Source organism: Salvia splendens, chromosome 17 (assembly GCF_004379255.2).
Source record: "Salvia splendens isolate huo1 chromosome 17, SspV2, whole genome shotgun sequence".
NCBI lineage: Eukaryota > Viridiplantae > Streptophyta > Magnoliopsida > Lamiales > Lamiaceae > Salvia > Salvia splendens.
The window spans coordinates 1725114-1747147 of record NC_056048.1 but is presented as its reverse complement, the minus strand read 5'-3'; the positions used below and the strand labels follow the sequence as shown (position 1 = coordinate 1747147).

Below are 22034 nucleotides of genomic sequence, written 5' to 3'. Positions count from 1 at the left end.
TTGATATTTGGAGTTTTCTGTGAAGGATTATCTGGTGCAATAAAATACCAGAAAATTGAAAAATAATTTATACTACTACAATAAAATGTACGTATTCAAGAAGCCAAAGCTCAACTGCTCAAGAACCCAATGAATATAATCAATTTGTACACAAGAATAATAAGTTTCCACTATGAAATTACAATCAAATCAATTAAATAAAGGATCTTAAAGTAAAAAAATTAAAAGGATCTTAAAGTAAAAAAATTATCATAAGTGTGATGTTTCATTTTTGCATTTATTGTGGAAAAATAATTATATAATTAAAATGAAGAGGATGTAAAGTAAAACAGAAAATAATGTGGAAAACGAAAAAGAAGGGTCTCGCTTGTGGTGAAACGAAAGGAATATAATTATTAGGGTCAAACAACCATAATGAATAGATATAATTTTTGATGACTTTTGTTATTGATGAAATTGAAGTTATAATTAAGTTAATGACTGAATTTATAAATACGTAAACAGAATTTCATTCCAATTGACAATATCTAGAATAAGAGAACCAATTTCTGTCAAGAATGTAAACTGTTTATGCTTCTGCTTCTTGTTTATCACTCTAATTAATTCAATGTGCATTTCGCATGTGAATCATCAATATTGATTCCAACATGAGAGGGGCACGATTAAGAAGCTAATATTATTAAATTATTAAGTACGTGCGTGCACTATATCCACGTCGTTAGGTCTTTATGGTAAAATTTTAGTTTAAATATTTATTACCCAATTATATATTCTTCCACGCCATACATATATATTTTTCTAATGCACATTGTTTGGTTTAAGCCTGCGAAATATCAGTAAATTGTCCCAGAAAAATCTTATTGACAACTCAATTTGGATAATTTATTTAACTCTGAACTTATTAATCGTTATTAAAGACATCATCCTCATCAATAGAGAAAACCCCGCTCACATTGTTTATTTACTTTAAAGCATTATAATTAAACACCCATAATCCATTTTGCCATTTTATAGAACATTTTAGAAAATAACATAAATAAAATAAAATAAAATTAGTCTTGAATTTTAGCGCATTGCATTGGGTGCGCGCACTCAATGCAATGCACATTGGCATACTCCTATTGTCCCTGATAAATACTATAAACTATTCCTTTCTAGTCTGTCACTAAAATTTATGAACTTTCAAATTTTGAATTATTTGAATAACATATTAGCCATACTCCTAATTTTATATTATTCCGTGTTCCATCAAAAGTTCATATTTACCGCGGATGGAGGGAGTACAATATTGCTGCAAATAATGGATGAAGATACACTAGTAATTTCTTCTTATTTTAAGTATTACTGCCCCCGTCTGCGAATAGAAGTCCCTTTTTTCCATTTTTGTCCGTTCGCGAATAGGAGTCCCGGTTCACTTTTATCATAAATAGTAATAAGATCTCACATTCCACTAATTCATTCTACTCACATTTTATTTAAAACTAATGTATACAAGTGAGACCCCTATTGCACTAATTTTTTTCACTCACTTTTCTTATCATTTCTTAAAATCCATGACGCTAAGAAGTGAGACTCCTAATGGCGAACTGAGCGAGTACTATAGTATAACCACGAGTTTGGCTATGGCTACATATTTTAATTAATAATATTGTCACGAGTTTGGACATATTATTAGCATACATCTTCATCACGTCGACATTTCTATATAAGAAGGCCAAACAAACAAAACCTAACACCAACAAAATGTCTCCTCCTCTTACTCTTGCTCTCACTCTCACATTTCTCTCCTTAATTTCCACAAACCTCTTCCTCTCCGAAGCTGCTTCATCCAACAATCAAACCTACAACAATTTCCTCGAATGCCTAACCGATCAATTCCAACGCTCAAACTCATCTACCAACACAATCTTCACCCCTCAAAATGCAACCTACGCCTCCCTCTTACCCTCACAAAATCTCCGCCAAACTTCCGCCTTGCCGGAGAAGCCCGACCTCATCGTCACCCCACTCCGCGTGTCCGACATCCAGGGAGCAATCCGCTGCTCCCGGATTCTCGGCCTTCAAATCAAGGTCAAGAGCGGCGGCCACGACTACGAAGGCCTTTCCTACGCCTCAGCCTCGGCGCCGTTCGTGATTGTAGACATGATAAACTTCCAATCGGTAACCATCGACGAGAAGGCGAAAACTGCACGTGTGCAGGCCGGAGCGACCATCGGGCAGCTCTACTACGCAATCTCCCGCACAAGCAGGACTCTCGCTTTTCCTGCCGGCGTCTGCCCCACCGTGGGCGTCGGCGGCCACTTAAGCGGTGGAGGGTACGTTACAAAAATATATTTGGACTATAAAGAAAATAGTAACATTAGTATTTAGTGCTAAATAATACATCCATCCGCCATTAATCGCCCCAATTTGCTATTTTCATTCGTCCTTGAGCCATTTGCTTTTTGCTATATCGTTAATAAACCCTATATTCTACTAATTTTATATCATTTTATTATAAAACTAAGACTACAGTTCATTTTTGGTTCTAAATATATGACCATTTTAAGAATTTGGTCCAGAAAATTTATTTATTTTTTAAACCCAAACAAATGAAAACGATCCGAAAATGGTCTTTTATGGAGACGTCGTCACAAAACTAACTGTCAATGCTAATTAACTAATTTTTGACCTAATTAGAATACCAATCCATAATTAAAATCCATAATTAATTAAGGACTGTATTTTGGTCCTAAACATATGATCATTTTACTAATTTGGTCTAGAAAAAAAACAAGAAATCAGGATTTAGTCGTCGGTACCTTATTCATTGCTCAGTATGATATTCAGCAACTTCGACTATAGATCCTACTTTTATACGTTAGTTGTATGATAATTGTGAGTGAAATGTATTAATAGAATATGTGGCTCCCTTGCCAAAAATAGTACTACGTATATTATTAAATTCTCACATTTTCCATCATTGGTTTGATATTTATTTCGATCCTTCTTCTCTTGATTAATGTCATTATTCCAACAGGTACAGCATGATGTCGCGCAAACACTCCCTGGCCGCCGACCACATCGTCGACGCCTTACTAATCAACGCAGACGGCGAGGTCCTAGACCAGCGAGCCATGGACAAAGATCTGTTCTGGGCAATCAGAGTGATACAGACCAAACGGGAGAACTCATCCCAAAAGACTAGCCTGTTAGGAGAGAGAGCCTATTTAGTCTATATACCCCACATCAGTTGTTCTCACAACCGATGTGGGAATTGAGTCCGTAACATTCGACCCTCCTTTAAGGGCCAACGTCCTCGTTGGTCACGGCCACGTTGGTCACGGCTGGTTCTTTGCCAGGCCACCACTCCGTGGGCCACCACTCCGAGTTCTCGTTGGTCACGGCCACGTTGGTCACGGCGGATTCTTTGCCCGGCCACCACTCCGTGGGTCACCACTCCGAGCGGCCCCAAACGTACTCGTTGGTCACGGCGAGTTCGCTGCCCGGCCACCACTCCGAGCCGTTTGAGCTCTCAATGAAAGCACCAATTGATACAGACCAAACGGGAGAACTCATCCCAAAAGACTAGCCTGTTAGGAGAGAGAGCCCATTTAGTCTATATACCCCACATCAGTTGTTCTCACAACCGATGTGGGAATTGAGTCCGTAACACAGAGGCGGCGGAGGCACAAGCTTCGGGATCATTCTAGAATTCACGGTGACACTAGTCACCGTCCCGGAAACCATTACCGTCTTCAACGTGACACGAACGTTGGAAGAGAACGCGACCGATCTCGTCGACAAATGGCAGCACGTCGCCGACAAAATCGACGAGAATCTCCTCATCAGGCTATTCGTAAACCCTACCAACTCCCCGACGACCGGAAACCGCACAATCGCAGCTTCCTTCACGTCGCTGTACCTAGGAAGGGCAAGCGATCTTTTACCGGCCATGGGTGGAAAATTTCCTGAACTCGGATTGACCGAGCAAGACTGCGTTGAGATGAGCTGGGCCGAATCCCTCCTCTTCTTTGCGAACATCGACAACCAAACCCTAGATGTTTTGACGGACCGGCCGGCGCAAGGCGGCCCCGGCTCCTACTTCAAAGGAAAGTCCGACTTCGTTAGCGCTCCGATCCCGGTGAGCGGGCTGAGGGAGATGTGGAGGTTTCTTCTAGAAGGACGAGGAGGTGTCGAATTAGAGATGAGCCCTTTCGGGGGGGCTCTGAGCGCTTATTCCGATGAGGAAACGCCGTTTCCTCATCGGAAAGGGAATGCGTTCATGATCCATTATGGTGTGGGATGGGCGTTCGCGAACGAAGCAGAAGGGCGGCTTGGTTGGATCAGAGGGCTCTACGCATACATGGCGCGCCATGTCACCCGGAACCCGAGGGGTGCGTACGTGAATTATAGGGATCTTGATTTGGGGAGGAATGGTGAAGGGAATACTAGTTTTGGAGAGGCTAGGGTTTGGGGGGAGAGGTATTTTAAGAACAATTTTAGGAAATTGGTTAGTGTGAAGACAAGAGTCGACCCCTCGAATTTTTTCAGAAACGAGCAAAGTATTCCTCCCTTGGCTGAAAATGTTGTGTGATGAGTTGTTTGTGTGTTGGGTTGTGTCATGTGGATGCCCGAGCCAGGGGGCCATGGTCCCAGTTTTCGAAATGCTCGCTGACATCATGTATGTGTTGCGTTTTTATTTTATTTTATTTTATTTTATAAGGTGTATTTAAATTTTAGCGTTTGTAATTTTTCATTTTATTGTATTAATGTGATTGATTTACTATTCATTTTTTCAGATTTGCACTGGCTACAACGCAAAATATAATTTTTTAGATTTAATGAAATTCGTATATCTCGATTACTCACATATTAATGAATATATAATTAAAATACATAATGAAATAAGAAATGAGACTAATGAATAATGATAAGAAAAGTGAAATTTAGAGGCACATGGGTGTTAGAATATGAAGGAAAAACAGATGTGGAATTCATAAACAGTAGTACTATATGGGAAGTGTATGATAAAGGTGTCGTCGTTGTGGCCTACGTAGCTGTTGTTGACAAGACCAAATTGTTGGTCTAGCCCGACGCCTAAATGATGCAGCTCCAGCAGACGACGTTGAAAATGTCGGAACATTGATTAGGAATCAAAGTCATTGCTATGCCATATTGTACCATGGAATTTAACCATCTGACATCGTTTAAAAGACGAATTAGATTTTCTTTTCATTGTTTTTCGACTTAAATTTTAATTTCTGAAATCTCATTTTATTTTCTTTTACTACTCCATATTCTTAGGGTTTTCAAATCACTTATAAACAATTTTAATTTTATCAATAAATTTCGACTACAATAAAATTCCCGTGTTTTCTCGATCACGTCGGTCATTCTTGTGACACTGATTAGGCCTAGTTGGCCCAGTCTTGTTTAGGACAATCTGCGAAGTAGACTCGACCCAAAAACCCCACTTGCTTTAGTGCACCAAGCTAATCATATGTTGGATCTTAATTGTACCAAACTAAGTATTACACTGAGTGCACAAACATATGTCTTTTGTCTTTGTGTAATTCAAGAATCATCTCTCCAAAACTTAAAGAGTGTCAAATTGTAGGTAATACAAAATCATTGTGTCATGGTCGAACTTTCAATATGTTATTGTTACACAAAAAATGGATAAATATATCAAGACTTATTTAACTAATTAAGCCGCCCACGCCATCGACCAATTGAAGGAAATTAACAATTGTCGACACTTTATTGGTTATAATTTTTCAAATCAAAGTTTTACTTTTACATATACATTAACCCTCACATAAATTCAAATATTCAATTGGTTTTTCAAACATTTGATAGTGATATGCAACACTATTTCGTGTAAACAAACTAGGTTTCCATATCCCAATTTCCACCTAATATTATTTTCTCTGGTTTAAACAATTAATCTCTAATCACGTCATTCATGTAGAAAATCTTAAAATTTCATCGTAGTAATTAATTGAATAGTCTTCTTAGTTACCTAAAACGTAAGTTATAATGTAGGAAAAGTCGCCAACAATGACTATATATAGAAGGGATTTTGGCCCCTATTATGAACAAACAAAATCAAGAAATGGCGCCTCTTCGTACCATCACATTGCTCTTATTAATTTTCGCAAATATCTCATCCTTCGTAATTTGTTCGACTCCGGCAGATCATGGATACGACGATTTTCTCGAATGCCTCATCGATCAATTCGAACGATCGAACTCGGCTACCGATATAATCTACACGCCTCGAAACGCGACATACGCGTCTCTTTTACTAGCGCAAAATCTCCGTCCGGCCTCCGCCGCCCCGGAGAGACCCGACCTCATCGTGACCCCACTCCACGTGTCGGAAATCCAGGCCGCTGTCTCCTGCTCGCGGAAACTCGGCCTCCAGATCCGGGTCCGGAGCGGCGGCCACGACTATGAAGGGCTCTCCTACACTTCTGCAGGAGCGCCCTTCGTAGTCGTCGACATGCGGAACTTCCGTTCCGTCACCGTCGACGCCGGGGCGAAAACTGCCTGGATCCAAGTCGGCGCGACGCTCGGGCAGCTCTACTACACGCTTTCCCGGGAAAGCGACACGCTCGCTTTCCCGGCAGGCGTGTGCCCGACGGTCGGCATCGGAGGGCACTTCAGCGGCGGAGGGTACGGCATGATCTCGCGCCGCCACGCCCTCGCCGCCGACAACATCGTCGACGCGAGACTGGTCAACGCCGCCGGCAAGGTCGTTGACCGGTCAACTATGGGCGAGGATCTATTCTGGGCGATCCGAGGCGGCGGAGGGACGAGCTTCGGGATCGTTCTAGAGTTCAAAGTGAAGCTAGTCACCGTCCCGGAGATAGTCACCGTTTTCAACGTGACACGAACGCTGGAAGAGAACGCGGCCGAGCTTATCGGAAAATGGCAGGAGATCGCCGATAAAGTCGACGAAAATCTCCTCCTCCGCCTTTTTCTGAATCCGGATATTTCTCCGGCGACCGGAAAAAATACTGTGGCAGCTTCTTTTACATCCCTTTACCTCGGCACGGCCGAGGAACTTCTTCCGATAATGCAGAAGGAGTTCCCCGAGCTCGGATTACAGAAAAACGACTGCCTCGAAATGAGATGGATCGACACCATACTATACATGTCCGGTTTACAAAACCAAACCCTAGAAACCCTAATCGACCGGACGCCACAGGGCTTCTTCCTGCGCTCGTATTTCAAAGGAAAGTCGGACTTCGTGAGCGATCCGATCCCGGCTACCGGCCTAAACGAGATGTGGAAGCTTCTAGAAGGAGAGGACGGCGTGCAGGTGCAGTTCAGCCCTTACGGGGGGGCGCTGAGCAAGTTCTCCGAGTCCGAAACCCCTTTTCCGCACCGGAGAGGGACGCGGTTCATGATCCATTACGGGGTTTCGTGGGCCGACCCGGATGAATCCGGGTCGCGCATTGATTGGATCAGGCGGCTGTATAATGTGACGGAGCCGTATGTGATGAGGAATCCGAGGGCGGCGTATTTCAACTACCGAGATCTCGATATTGGGAGGAATAATGAAGGGAACACTAGCTATGAACAGGCTAGGGTTTGGGGGATGAGTTATTTTAAGGGGAATTTTAGGAGATTGGTTCGTGTGAAGACTAAATTTGACCCCTCGAACTTTTTCAGAAACGAGCAAAGTATTCCGCCGTTGGTGTCGGAGTAGAAGAAAGATGAATTGAAAGAATAAATAATGATAGTAGTTGGTGAAGAAGTGTTTGGATTTTATGAATAATGTGATTTGGTTGGATGGATTGATACTATGTTGGTTGGATGGATTGATACTATGTTGTTTGGGACTTGCATGGCGTGTTGGCTGTGATGTGTATATATGATTGTGAGGAATAAGTAATGCAACCTTTGTTATAAGTTGATTTGTTTCAAAAATGAAGATAGATTAGTGATTTGTGGATGAGAAAATATTGGCTAATCTAGACATATCATATGACAATATGAGGTGATATGTGCAATCAATGAAATTTTTATAAGTGGAAAGCTATACATGGAAATTAATAAATGTGAATCTTAATCTACTTATAATTTTAAAACATCGAAAATCATCTTATGTATATACACTAACATGAAAACTCTAAAAATTAGTCATATTACATGCATTTTACTAATAAAATATTTATATATTCGTTGTAGTACAAGATTTCATAATGATGATAAATCATTTTCAATTAAAATAATTCTATTACACAAATATACTACTAATAAATTACTAATATTCTAACCATTATGTTGTCAAGAGTATATCAATATTTTATAATTTTTAAAATTTTCTCGAATTTTTTACATGCTATTAAGAAAATATTACAAATTAAAATTTGTTAATTACTGTATATGCTAACACATTTTAAGAAAATTTTCCATGTTATAGAATAATAAGTAGATTTAGGTTCACATTTATTAATTTCCATGTATAGCTTTTCACTTGTCATATTCATTGATTGGGCACACAACTCTTGTTTTATTTTAACAAAGAAGTCATACTGTTTCCTCTTTGTAATGTCTAAACTCTACACCATCCTTATCACACAACTCATCGGAAGACGACTGATAAACCTTCTAGTGCACATAAGAAACAATTCATAACTTGTTGAATAAATACAAAAATTGCGAAGAAAATGACAATTTTGAATCTTGATTTAACGGAAAAAGTACATGTCAATCAAACGAGTAATTTATGAATTTTGTAAATTTATTTAACAATTGCAACATTTGTGTCACTCAACGAAACAAAGAAAGATGAATCAACATATCAAAAAGTTCGGATTTGGTGTTGAGACATAATATATTAATCCAAAAATAGATAATTAACAGAAACGAGAAGGAGTGGGGAAGAGTCACAATTCTCGTGAGGTCGGAGGTGGAACTGATATAGTTTGTCGACCCGACATATTGAGTTTTACGACGTCATGCATCTTGCGTACGATGATCTTGTTTCAAGATGTCCATTTTCAACTAATTCTAGAAATTATTCAAATGTGGATGGATATACACATGCAGAAATTTCTTTGGCAAACTTGGTCAATTAATATAAGTAATGAAGATAAAAGGTGTGACTATTAGAATAAAACTAATTTGTATCATGACAAAACAAATTAAGTCGTCGAGGTTAAAATGAATTGATATCAAGGATAAATGCATAGAACTTCTATTAATTAGCCTCCTCGTAGCTCGTATACTTTATTTGTTGAAAAGTCTCATGACTTTATGATTTCGTAACTATTTTATTTATCTATTTTATTAGAAAAGTCAATGACTCGTTGGACGTCAAGCGTGACAATAAAAAAGGATAATGAAAAATCGAAACTTTTATTTAATTTATTATTTTAATTTAAAATAATACTATAAACATCCTCAGACAGAAATACATACATACAGACCCCGGCCACTGAAGAAAATATTTTATTATCAATTAAATCGCACTTCATGAATAAAACATTTTATTATCAACTAATTTACATTTGATCACCTCAATGTTCTAGGAAAATCATTAATTTCACAAACATATGGCTAGACACATTTACTTTCACACCTACTAATTCTAGGAAGGAGAAAGCTTGTATATATGATTAATTTCCAATTAATGTAAACAAGAACATTCAACAAGCCTAAAAAATGAGAATATGTCACAAACAAGACTATTATTCTAAAGAAACCAAAAGCTCAATTTTCAGGAAATTAACTAAATTTCAAAATTCTCCACATTCATACTCATAACCAACAATATAAATAGAGCACGATCTCAAACTTTCTAAACACACAAACTCAACAATTCATCAATCATGAAAGCTTCAACCATTTCTACTCTTACACTCATTTTTCTTGCAATCTCTTCATGTTCATCCGCGGCAGCTTCCGCCGTGGATGACCGAGAAGACTTCCTCGAATGCCTGTCCGAGCAATTCCGCAACTACTCCTCGATTTCGAGCAACGTTTACACCCCGGCCAACTCATCTTATTCTCCTACCCTCCGATTTTCCATCCAAAACATGAGATTCACGTCGGATTCCACTCCTAAACCCGACGTGATAGTAACCCCAGAACACGAATCCCAGATCCCGCATGTCATTTACTGTGCCAAAGAGAATGACATGCAGATCAGAACCCGAAGCGGTGGCCATGACTACGAGGGTCTATCTTACGTATCCCGGGTCCCGTTCGTCATCCTCGATTTGATCAATCTCAGTGAAGTCACCGTCGATGTCGAGAATAAAACCGCGTGGGTCGAAGCAGGTGCAACCATCGGTTCTTTATACTACAGGATAGCGGAGAAAAGCTCGGTTCTAGGGTTTCCGGCCGGAGTGTGCCCGACTGTCGGCGTTGGCGGCCATTTCAGCGGCGGCGGCTATGGCACACTCCTGAGAAAATACGGTCTGGCCGCGGATCAGGTCGTTGACGCGAGAATAATCGATGTCAACGGGAGAATCCTCGACAGGGAGTCAATGGGTGAGGATCTGTTCTGGGCCATCAGAGGTGGCGGAGGGGCCAGTTTCAGCGTGATCACTGCCTGGAAGGTACAACTGGTGGATGTTCCAGAAACAGTCACTGTCTTCACAGTCGACAGAACATTGGAACAGAACGCGACTCAACTAGTCCACAAATGGCAATACGTTGCGCCCCGTTTCGAACAAGATCTCTTCATCAGGATCCTTATGAGAAGAGCGAACTCGACCGGGAGAAACGCAACAGTTCGCGCTCGACCGACCGACTGCTTCCGTTGATGCAAGAAAACTTCCCCGAGTTAGGGTTAGTGAGAGAAGACTGCATCGAGATGAGCTGGATCGAATCCATCCTATACTTCGCCGGATTCCCTATCGAATCCCGGGAGATTCTCCTCAACCGAACCCAACCCAACGTAAGATACTTCAAAGCGAAATCGGATTACGTGGAGAGACCGATCCCCGAGCAAGGGCTGGAAGGGATATGGAGGCTGTTTTACGAGGCGGAGGCCGAGGAGGCGGAGGTGATCTTCAGCCCTTACGGAGGCCGAATGGACGAGATTTCTCCCTCCGCCATTCCATTTCCTCATAGAGCTGGAAATCTATACAAGATCCAGCATTTGGTTTACTGGGAAGAGAATGAGAATGAGAATTCGGAAAGCTACATAAGTTGGATTAGGAGGCTTTACAGTTACATGGCTCCTTATGTCTCGAAGCTTCCGAGGGCGGCGTACATCAACTACAGAGATCTCGATATTGGAGTGAACAACGATGATGGAGAGCCGAGCTATGCGCGAGCGAGCGTTTGGGGTATGAAGTATTTTAAGGGCAATTTCGAGCGGCTTGTTCGGGTGAAGACGGCCGTTGATCCGGAGAATTTCTTCAGGAATGAGCAGAGCATTCCGCCATTGCAGTATTGAAGAAGGAGATTAGGGCATGAGTTTGAGTTTATTATTGGTGTATTTGGTTCATTAGTATTTGTATTTGTTGATTAGTTTAATTGATGTATCTTCTTGTAAAGTGGTGATATGTTTTTCTTCTTCGTGTATTATAATAAAATTTAATGGTCTATATATTTGTAGATGAAAAATAGTCTAATTTTTATATTTTGGTATATTAATACGATCCTATATCATATGATATTACAATTATTTAGTTATCTTTTAATTTATTGTATCTTTCCTATATATTTAGATATTTGTTTTCGTATTCGATAAATTAAGAGTATTTTTAGTCAATCAATAATAAGAACCATTTTATTCATCTGGATTCTTTTACGCAAGTTTCAAAGTTCAACATCTCCAAAATAAACCCTAGTTTTGAAGAACCATGTCAGCATAGTTTGACCGGGTTGTACTAGTGCAAAATAGTTTTATTTTGCCATTTTGAGATGTCAAAAAAAAAAAAAATTTCTGAATATATGTCACAAACATAAAGAAAACAAAAGCTAAATTTTCAGGAAATTAACTAAATTTCAAAATTATCCTCATTCATACTCATAACCAACAATATAAATAGAGCACGATCTCAAACTTTCTTAAAACACAAACTCAACAATTCAAATCAATCTTGAAATCTTCAATCATTTCTACTCTTACACTCATTTTTCTTGCAATCTCTTCATGTTCATCCGCGGCAGCTTCCGCCGTGGATGACCGCGAAGACTTCCTCGAATGCCTGTCGAGCAATTCCGCAACTACTCCTCGATTTCGAGCAACGTTTACACCCCGGCCAACTCATCTTATTTTCCCGCCCTCCGTTTTTCCTTCCAAAACATGAGATTCACGTCGGATTCCACTCCTAAACCCGACGTGATCGTAACCCCTAGAGAATTGTTCTCGTTTTCCCTATTGTTCGTAATTTTCGTTCACTTGTTCAGTTTGATAATTTGCCCAGTGTACTCCTCTGTTTACTATGCTTTCTTTTAGCTCATTTTAATCACACTAAAATCCAAAATTGATCTCCTACATATCCAAAACTTGTGCTTATGCCTTTGCCTTTATTTGATTGACAGTGATAGATGATGAATTGTAACACATCAATACTTAAAATCAACATACTCCCTTCCGTCCTCTATTAATTATCAATTTTAGTTCTGACACGAGTTTTAAGAAATGTAAAAAAAATTGAGTTAAAAAAGTTAATGGAATATGAGTCTCACTTTTGTATATTAGTTTTATAATCAAATGTGAGTGAAATGAGTTAGTAGAACGTGTGATTTACTTACCATTTATGATAAAAAGTGAAAGTGAATAATTAATAAATGACAAACGGAAATGACAAAAGTGGATAATTAATAAGGGACGGAGAGAGTAGTTCAAAAACATGAGGTTATTTGTGAAGACTTAAATCTTGTGTGCTATTTGGAATTACTTGCTAATTGATTAAAGGAGACTTTGGTATTAATGTGTGATCTACAAGTTGAGTAATTTAAGAGGAGACATAATTCTACCATAGTGATTCTTAATAGCTCTTGAAAGACTTATTGACATAGAACTTATAAATTTGACTTGATATTGAATATAGTGCTATCGAAACCATAATTAAGATTCTTGATCTTTATTATTGATTCCACTCCACTTGTTATTCTTGCTTTCCATCTAGTTTAATTAAGTAATTTGTTAATGTTTGCCTAGTTTAGTAAATCTACCACTCAAATATTTGTGTTAAGATATTGATTTTAGTACATTAATCTTTGTGGATATTTGATGACATGCTGGCATGCATTTATGACCAATGACTTGCCCAGCTGTACTTTAAACAAATTATTTCGTTGAGATTTTCGAATGTGGTGATCTTACATATCTCTTTGTTTATCCATAAAGAATTAAATCAAATATAAAAAATAATTAGAGTATACGTGCACACCTATCTTGCCCATGTATGACTTGGACTTTTGATTATTGCAGCGACTTTGAACTAAATTCAAGAACTATTATGTTTTAGTTTTAGAAGTAATTGTAACATTGATTATCCAAATTTATAAATTTCAAGTATCGTTTAAAGTGTCATAATTAAAACACTAGTTCTATTTTCTTTGGCAAATACAACATGTATACCAAAAGTTTCGAAAACATTAATTCAATTAGTACACTAGAACAAACGTGTTAACACATAGAATCGAAATCTTAGATCAAAATATACAAATTATTCATATATTCACGATCTAGAAGTACTGGATTATCTTTTGGATATGTCTTTCAGATCAGTTGACTATGAAAATTAATTAAAGAGACGTAACTGAGAAAATAAACCTAAAAAATGGTATTATAATAAACTCATTAATTTAACCGAATATTTTATGTACTCGTTGGGGTAAAAAAGACGTAACTACGAATGCATTAGTATTATAACGTTGTCTTTCTTTTCTCCCATATTATTTTAGATAAAGTAGTTTGAATGATCTAAATGTAAAAGAATAATTTTCAAAGTAAATTAATGTGGCCATTAATAAATCCAAAACTAAGTTTCCACGAAACAATACTTCAATTCTTACGTATCAAATTCAATCTTTGGCATACTTCTTCTTCTATAAATAGATACTCCCAAGAGCACAAATTCATCACAATCATCATCTCTCAATGATGAAGATTCCAAACATTTCCAAATTTCTTCTTCTTCTTTTTCTCATCTCCTTGTGTTTACACGCAGCTTCTGCTGCGGATAAGCACCAAGATTTTGTTGAATGTCTAACCAAAAAATTCAACGACTATTCTTCGATTTCAAGCAACGTTTACACCCCTTCAAACTCATCCTACTCTTCCATCCTCCGATTCTCCATCCAAAGCCTAAGATTCATCTCCGATTCCACTCCGAAACCGGCTGTCATCGTACAGCCGGAGCACGAATCTCAAATCCCTCCGGTTATCTACTGTGCCAAAGCCAGCGGCTTGCAGATCAGAACCCGAAGCGGGGGCCATGACTACGAGGGACTATCGTACGTGGCGCATGTCCCCTTCGTGATCCTCGATTTGATCAATCTCGATGACATCACGGTCGATGTTGCGGAGAAAACCGCGTGGGTCGGATCCGGCGCGACAAACGGCGCGTTATACTATGCGGTCGCGCAAAAAAGCCCGGTTCTAGGGTTTCCGGCCGGGGTCTGTACGACGATAGGCATCGGCGGGCACATCAGCGGAGGAGGATACGGTACGCTCATGCGTAAACACGGCCTGGCTGCGGATCAGGTCATTGACGCGAGAATAATCGACGTCAACGGCAGAATCCTGGACAAGAAATCAATGGGCGATGATTTGTTCTGGGCCATAAGAGGCGGCGGTGGGGCCAGTTTCGGCGTCATAACTGCCTGGAAGGTAAAACTGGTGGATGTTCCTGAAAAAGTCACTGTTTTCAGCATAGGCAGGACTCTGGAGCAAAATGCGACTCAACTAGTACAGAAATGGCAATCCATTGCGCCGAAATTCGACCATGATTTATTCGTGAGAGTCATCCTAGTACCGGAGAATCTTAGCTCCGACGTGCAAGGACGGAACAAGACAATTCGGGCCATATTCAACTCACTATTTCTCGGGAAAATCGACACGTTGCTGCCATTGATGCAGAAGAGCTTCCCTGAGTTAGGGTTATTGAGAGAAGACTGCACAGAGATGAGCTGGATCGAATCCATCTTATCCTTCGCGGGTTTCCCCATCGATGCACCTGAAATGCTTCTCAACAGAACTCAACCGGCGGTGAGATACTTCAAAGCGAAATCCGATTATGTGCAGAAGCCCATCCCTGAATCCGGGCTTGAAGGCATATGGAGGCTAATGTTCGAGGCGGTGGCCGACCAGTCTGTGATCATATTCAGCCCGTATGGCGGAAGGATGGATGAGATTCCGGCCTCTGCCACTCCGTTTCCTCATAGGGCCGGAAACTTGTACAAGATCCAACACCTCATATTTTGGGACGAGAGCGAGAATCAAGATTCCGAGAGCTATATAAGCTGGATGAGGAGGCTTTACAAGTACTTGACTCCTTATGTGTCGTGCTCGCCTAGACAAGCGTACCTCAACTACAGAGATCTCGACATTGGTGTCAATAACCCTAAAGGGAAGACGAGCTATGCACGAGCGAGCGTTTGGGGTAAAAAGTATTTTTTGGATAATTTCGATCGTCTTGTTCGTGTGAAGACAATGGTTGATCCGAAGAATTTCTTCAGGAACGAACAAAGCATTCCACCGTTGCACTGAAGATTGACAAACTAGTGTTACTCTCGTGCGATGTACTAGGGTTGATTGCAAATGTTTATGTAATCGACTATATTTGATGTCATTTGGAAGAATAATTAGTTGTTTGCGGTAATAAAATGATTGATTCGTGAAATTAAATAAAAATTTATTGGATTCAGTAATTAGAAGTAGGGGTGTCGAAACGGGTAGCGGATATCGGGAAACCCTCAACCCGACCTGCTACCCGCCGGGTAGCGGGTACACACTACCCGACGACAATGGGAAACGGGGCGGGATCGGGTAGTTTGTTTTAAATTTTTGCGGGTATGGGTATACCCGCTACCCGCGCGGGTATACCCGTTAAACCCGATAATACCCGTTATTTTTAGGGTTAGGATTTTCAAATATTTTATTTTAGTTAATTAGTTTTAAATCCATATATACTCCCTGACGATACACTTTATTTCCAATTATTTATCCACTGGCAAATGAAGGATTGCAATATTGGTGAAAGTGAAACTTTTATTAGTTTAGTGTCTTTAGATTAGAGATTTAAAATATTTAGACAGTTATTTATATTTAGACTTTTGATGAAAGTGAATTATTTTTGGTTTTATATTAAAGTTTGAATGATGATTTAATTGTAGACATGTTTGATGTTTCTATCATAGTATTTGCTTATTTGAAATTTGAATTTGCATTATATTTTATACGTAGTCATATTATATTTAAGAGATGTGAAATCACCATATTTATGCATACTTAATAGTTGGAAATTATGCAAATACAACAAAGTAAAAAAAAATACAAATATAAAATTATAGTGTAGCAACTAGCAACAATCCCAAAATTCATTCTAGAATTTCAAACATGTACATAAAATTATTGTATTAGATAACTAGTGATGGGGTACGTACTAAACAAGCCCAATAGCAGTGACGGCCCATCAGCCCAAAGCCCAAGGAAGAGTATCAGTTCGGCATTACCAAAGAGTTCGGCCCCAGCCTACAGCTCGGTAAAAGCCGACCAATCAAGCTCTACTCTCAGATCGGCAAAAGCTGCTCGGCAATAGTTCAGCAGTTCGGTCTCAGTTTTCAACCGAACTGGGAGATAGTGGACTCATGCAGAACCTCCACGACCTCCACTACACGATCTATTTAGTGGTGGACCCATGCAGGATCTCATGACCTCCACGACATCCACGATCTAATTAGTGATGATGTAAGCCACGACCTAATTAGTGATGATGTAAGCCACGACCTAGTTAGTGGTGATGCAAGCCACGATCTTAGTTCAATGTATAAATAGAACTTAGATCAGATAGACAAGGAAGAAAAAAGCTCTCTAAACATCAAATTTCATATAGCAAGTCTGTATTTGTAAGCTGTAAACCAGATCAAGCAATACAATCTTGCCCTCCTTTCTTCCCGTGGACGTAGATTTACCTCAGTAAATCGAACCACGTAATTCCTTGTGTCGTGATCTATATATTTTTTACCCGCATTTACTACCATCAAAAATTCGCCCAACCATCACTGGCGCCGTCTGTGGGAAACAGAGAACCAAATTTGTGATAAAGCGAATTTTTGACCCTTTTTCCACCCCAAAAAAATGCATACCAGATCACGTAACACCCATAATACCGTTCATGATAACCATGAGGAAGCTAGTCCAGCCCGCAGGTCTGGAAAACAGCCTCGGGAGAAATCTACTTCCAGTTCTCACGGAGAAGGAACAAGCCGCTCAAAGACTCATCGCACCGAGTCTTCCCAGCAGCCCGATTTGAACGAGGCTGTCAAGTTGTTTTTGGCCGAGAAGCAGGAAGAGTTCTTAATTTTCCTGCAAAAGGGCCAAAAGCCGGAGACGAAAACGGTGGATTCTCCCTCCTCATCCAGACATGAAAGTCACTACCGCAGTAGTGCCGTGTCTTCCAGGAAGAAGAATCCTCAACCCCGACATGTTCCTGTTCCTCCTCGGTACCGGAATCACAGGAGAACTCCATCTCCTCCATACCGAAGAGATGTCGGGTTCGCCATGTACGGAGCATTGAAGACTCCGTTCTCGGACGATATCACCCGAACTCCCTTGCCACAGAACTACCGAACTCCGTCGATGACTTATGACGGGTTAGTGGATCCTCATGATTTCTTGGGACGCTATCAGTATAATATGGCGAACCAAGGTCTCAATGAGGTTCACATGTGTAAGCTGTTTCCCGAGCTGCTTATCGGGAACGCAAGAAGGTGGTTCGATAGCCTCCCCCAAGGCAGCATTAGATCTTACCGAGATCTAATGGATGCTTTCCACAGGAGGTTCTTTCAGAAAGCGGAAGCCCGAATCACTTCGGCTCAGCTGCTTTCTATACGTCAAGGTCGCGACGAAAAGATCAGCGACTTTATGACGAGATTCCACAAGGAATGCCTACAAGTAGATGATCTCAATGATCTACTTGTCATTTCGGCATTCCAAAATGGAATCCTGCCCGGAGCTCTCTACAGAAAGCTCGTGGAATGCAGTCCGCAAACAGCTCAAGAGATGTGGGACATTGCGGACCAGTTCTCCCGTGCCGATGAGGCAGACCGTCGCAAACGGTCTTTAGACAGCTCATCCCGAGGAGACAGGAGGAAGCCCGATCATAGCGATCAGGGACATCCTCGCCGAACTCCTTTTGGCGATCAGGGACATCCTCGCCGAACTCCTTTTGAAAGGATTCAAAGGACTCCGGTGCAAGACCGATTGGGGCCACGTCTCAATCCTGAGAAGCCGCCCGCTCAGTTCGTACCATTGAACAAGTCGAGAGCGGAAATTTTCGAACTGCATTCCGATATGTTCGAAAAACCAAAGCGGATGACGAAATCGGCCGCGCGTCGACCTCAGGATCAATATTGCTCCTTCCATCAAGACCACGGTCACGATACCGAGGAGTGCCGACATTTGGCTGCAGGTATTGATGCTCTTGTGAAAGCAGGGACGTTAAAAAAATACCAAAGCAAGCAGCCGAAAAAGAACAAAAAGCAGAGAGGTGCGAACTGCGCTCCTCAGGATCCGAAAAAGCAACAGGACCCCGAAGACGATGACGAGCTGCAATATGATGGAGTAATCTTGACTATTGATGCTCTCCCTGCCGGGAAGACTAAGTCGTCCCTAAAAGCAGAACGCAGAGGCTCCAATCAAGAGGAGCCAACGCATAAAAGGCTGAAGCAGGACGAAGTGATTACATTTTCAGATGCAGATCCCGTCCCGGCCATCTCTCCTCATCAAGACGCTATTGTCATCCAAGCCGGAGTGGCAAACAAACTGATCCACAGAGTGTTTGTGGATACCGGAGCGTCAGTCAGCATTCTTTTTAAAGAATGTTTCGATAAACTAGAAGTGGATCCAGCTCGGCTCAGTCCGGCTCCACTTCCTCTGAAAAGTTTCGCCCAGGAGGACACCCGCCCTGAAGGTATTATCAGTCTTCCGATCACGGTGGGAAAAGCGCCTACAAGCTCCAGTACGATGATCGAGTTCTTTGTGGTAAAAGCTCGGTCCCCGTACAACATCATCTTGGGAAGAGACTGGCTCAACGCAGTTCGGGCCGTTTGCTCTACTTATCACCTCACCATCAAGATCCCCACTAAAGGTGGGATAGCGGTCATCCGAGGTGATCAAAAGAGAGCAAAAGAGTGTCTGCAGATTGCGCTTAAAAGTGCCGAGCAATCAGATCGGCATCATCAAGCATAGCAATCACAGCAGCCGGAGTCAGAGGCAAGCGAAATGACCGAAGTCACACCAGAGTCGAACTCAATGACCGTTCAGTTATACGAAGATGATCCATCCAGAACGGTCAAGATCGGTTTCGCGGGAACGCCTCTACTCCGGGAAAAGACCATCCAACTCCTCAAGGAGTACAAAGATGTCTTTGCATGGTCTCCGTTGGACATGACCGGAGTGCCCCCTGAGGTAATCACTCATCGGTTAAATATTGATCCTTCAGTCCGGCCTATAAAACAGAAGCAAAGACTCTTTGCGGCAGAAAGAAATCAAGTCATCCATGACGAAGTCCGCCAATTACTGAAAGCGGATGTATTATTCGAGGTGAAATATCCTTCTTGGGTGGCCAATCCTGTGATGATCAAGAAAAAAGAAGGAGGATGGCGGATGTGCATAGATTTTACCGATCTAAACAAGCACTGTCCTAAAGATTGCTATCCCCTTCCGAACATAGATAAAAAAGTAGAAGCTTTGATCGGCTTCGAAATTTTCTGTTTTCTTGATTTATACAAAGGCTACCACCAAGTTTTAATGGATGAGAATGATGCTTCAAAAACGGCTTTCATTACTGACTTCGGCATCTTTGCTTATAAAAAGATGCCATTCGGTTTAAAGAATGCCGGAGCCACATATCAAAGGATGGTAGATAAGCTTTTTCGGCATTTGATCGGAAAAGAGGTTGAAGTGTATGTTGACGACATAGTCGTCAAAAGCAGAAGCACTTCGGAGTACGAAGACAACCTCAAATCCACCCTCGACGTGCTCAAAAAAGCCAACCTCAAACTCAATCCCCAAAAATGTACCTTTTTGGTAGATTCGGGAAAGTTTCTGGGTTGTTGGGTTTCAAAGGACGGACTCAAGGCAAATCCCTCAAAAGTTCAAGTTGTTCAGAACATGGCGATGCCGAAGTCCATACATGATGTGCAAAGACTAACTGGATGTCTAGCCGCACTGAATAGATTCCTTTCCCAAGCAGCCGAAAAGCAACTGCCGTTCTTCAAAGTGTTGAAAAAGGCGCCAAAGTTTGAGTGGGGAGCCGAGCAGAAAAAGGCTTTTGACGAGCTCAAAAGTTATTTAGCCAAGCTTCCAATTCTCTCTGCTCCAACAGATGCCGAAGTGATATTCTTATACTTAGCGGCATCAGATCAAACCATTAGCGCGGTGCTTGTACGAGAAGAAGGCCTAAAGCAGCTTCCCATCTACTTTACAAGCCGAGCATTAAGAGGTCCAGAAACAAGGTATCAACCTCTGGAAAAAATTGCTCTGGCGTTAGTAAATGCAGCAAGGAGACTGCGGCCATACTTCTATGCTCACAAGGTATGCGTCTTAACCGATCTGCCACTTCGGCAAGTTTTGACCAAGCCAGAAGCATCAGGCAGAATCGCCAAATGGGCCATAGAGTTGGGAGAACACTCAATAGAATATCTACCTCGGAAAGCCATCAAGGGACAAGCCTTGGCAGATTTTCTTGCAGAGGCAAAGTTCGATCAAGCAATCCCTGTTATTACCGAACAGAAAAATCCTGCCAATGACGAACTAACACAGCCCCAGGAATCCGAAGTAGAACCGCCGGACTGCTGGAGTGGATTCGTAGATGGAGCTTCGAATAAGACGGGAAGTGGAGCTGGTATTCTACTTATCGCTCCCGACGGACACGAGGTAACTTATTCACTTCGGTTCTTATTCCCAACTACTAATAACGAAGCCGAATACGAAGCCCTCCTTGCCGGACTTCAATTAGCGCAAAGTCTATTTGTCAAATCTCTCAAAATCCATTGTGATTCACAAGTCATAGTGAATCACATGCTGGGTACAAGTGAAGCCCGAGATGAGAGGATGAAAAAATACTTGGACAAAGCGCAAAGCATTAGCCGAAGTTTCTCTTATTTTCGGATAATCCGCATTCCCAGAGCGGAAAACAGCCGAGCAGATACTTTAAGTAAGTTGGCCTCATATCCGAGCTCAAAGGTGGAGGAATTACTACACCGAAGCATTGATGAAGCTGAGGTACATTCAGTAACCAGCTCGCCGAACTGGATGACGCCGATCTTACAGTATCTAGATCAAGGACAACTGCCCGAGGATAAGAGAGAAGCTCGGAAAATCACATGCCGAGCACTTCGGTATGAACTTCATGAAGGAGTCCTATACAGAAAGTCCTACCTTCAACCGTTATTGCGATGTGTAGGACCAGAAGAGACGGACTACATCCTTAGAGAAGTTCATGAAGGATCTTGCGGTAGCCACATCGGAGCTAGAGCTTTAGCTAAAAAAGTTCTGAGATGGGGATATTATTGGCCAACTTTGGTACAAGAAGCAGTGCAGCTCGTCAAGACATGTACGAAGTGCCAAATCCATGCAAATATCCCAAGGATGCCGCATACCGATCTATGTGCTATGCAAAGCCCTTGGCCTTTTATGCAATGGGGCATAGACATAGTAGGACCACTACCACAAGCTCCTCGGCAAATGAAATTCCTTATCGTTGCCGTGGATTACTTCACGAAGTGGGTGGAGGCTGAACCATTAGCTACGATAACGAGCTCGAAGGCATTGGATTTCGTCTGGAAGAACATAGTGTGCCGATTTGGCATACCCCACATCCTCATTTCGGATAATGGGACTC

General features: G+C 41.3%; 3 protein-coding genes and 1 pseudogene across 3 annotated transcripts; all 4 read left to right on the top strand.

The window, feature by feature from the left end:
* The first annotated feature begins 1743 nt into the window (after window positions 1–1743).
* On the top strand, window positions 1744–4576 carry LOC121775407 (berberine bridge enzyme-like 18). The gene is made up of 3 exons (XM_042172488.1): window positions 1744–2315; window positions 3020–3142; window positions 3655–4576. The coding sequence occupies exons 1-3, from the start codon at window positions 1744–1746 to the stop codon at window positions 4574–4576; spliced, it is 1617 nt and encodes a 538-aa protein (XP_042028422.1).
* A 1520-nt stretch (window positions 4577–6096) lies between these two features.
* On the top strand, window positions 6097–7920 carry LOC121773490 (berberine bridge enzyme-like 25). The gene has a single exon (XM_042170358.1). It carries the CDS (start codon window positions 6098–6100, stop codon window positions 7697–7699), a length of 1602 nt encoding a protein of 533 aa, XP_042026292.1. The 5' UTR covers window position 6097; the 3' UTR covers window positions 7700–7920.
* Window positions 7921–9827: 1907 nt separating this feature from the next.
* LOC121773758 lies at window positions 9828–11414 on the top strand (annotated as a pseudogene).
* A 2630-nt stretch (window positions 11415–14044) lies between these two features.
* LOC121775515 (berberine bridge enzyme-like 8) lies at window positions 14045–15813 on the top strand. The gene has a single exon (XM_042172594.1). It carries the CDS (start codon window positions 14066–14068, stop codon window positions 15674–15676), a length of 1611 nt encoding a protein of 536 aa, XP_042028528.1. The 5' UTR covers window positions 14045–14065; the 3' UTR covers window positions 15677–15813.
* The last annotated feature ends 6221 nt before the right edge of the window (window positions 15814–22034 follow it).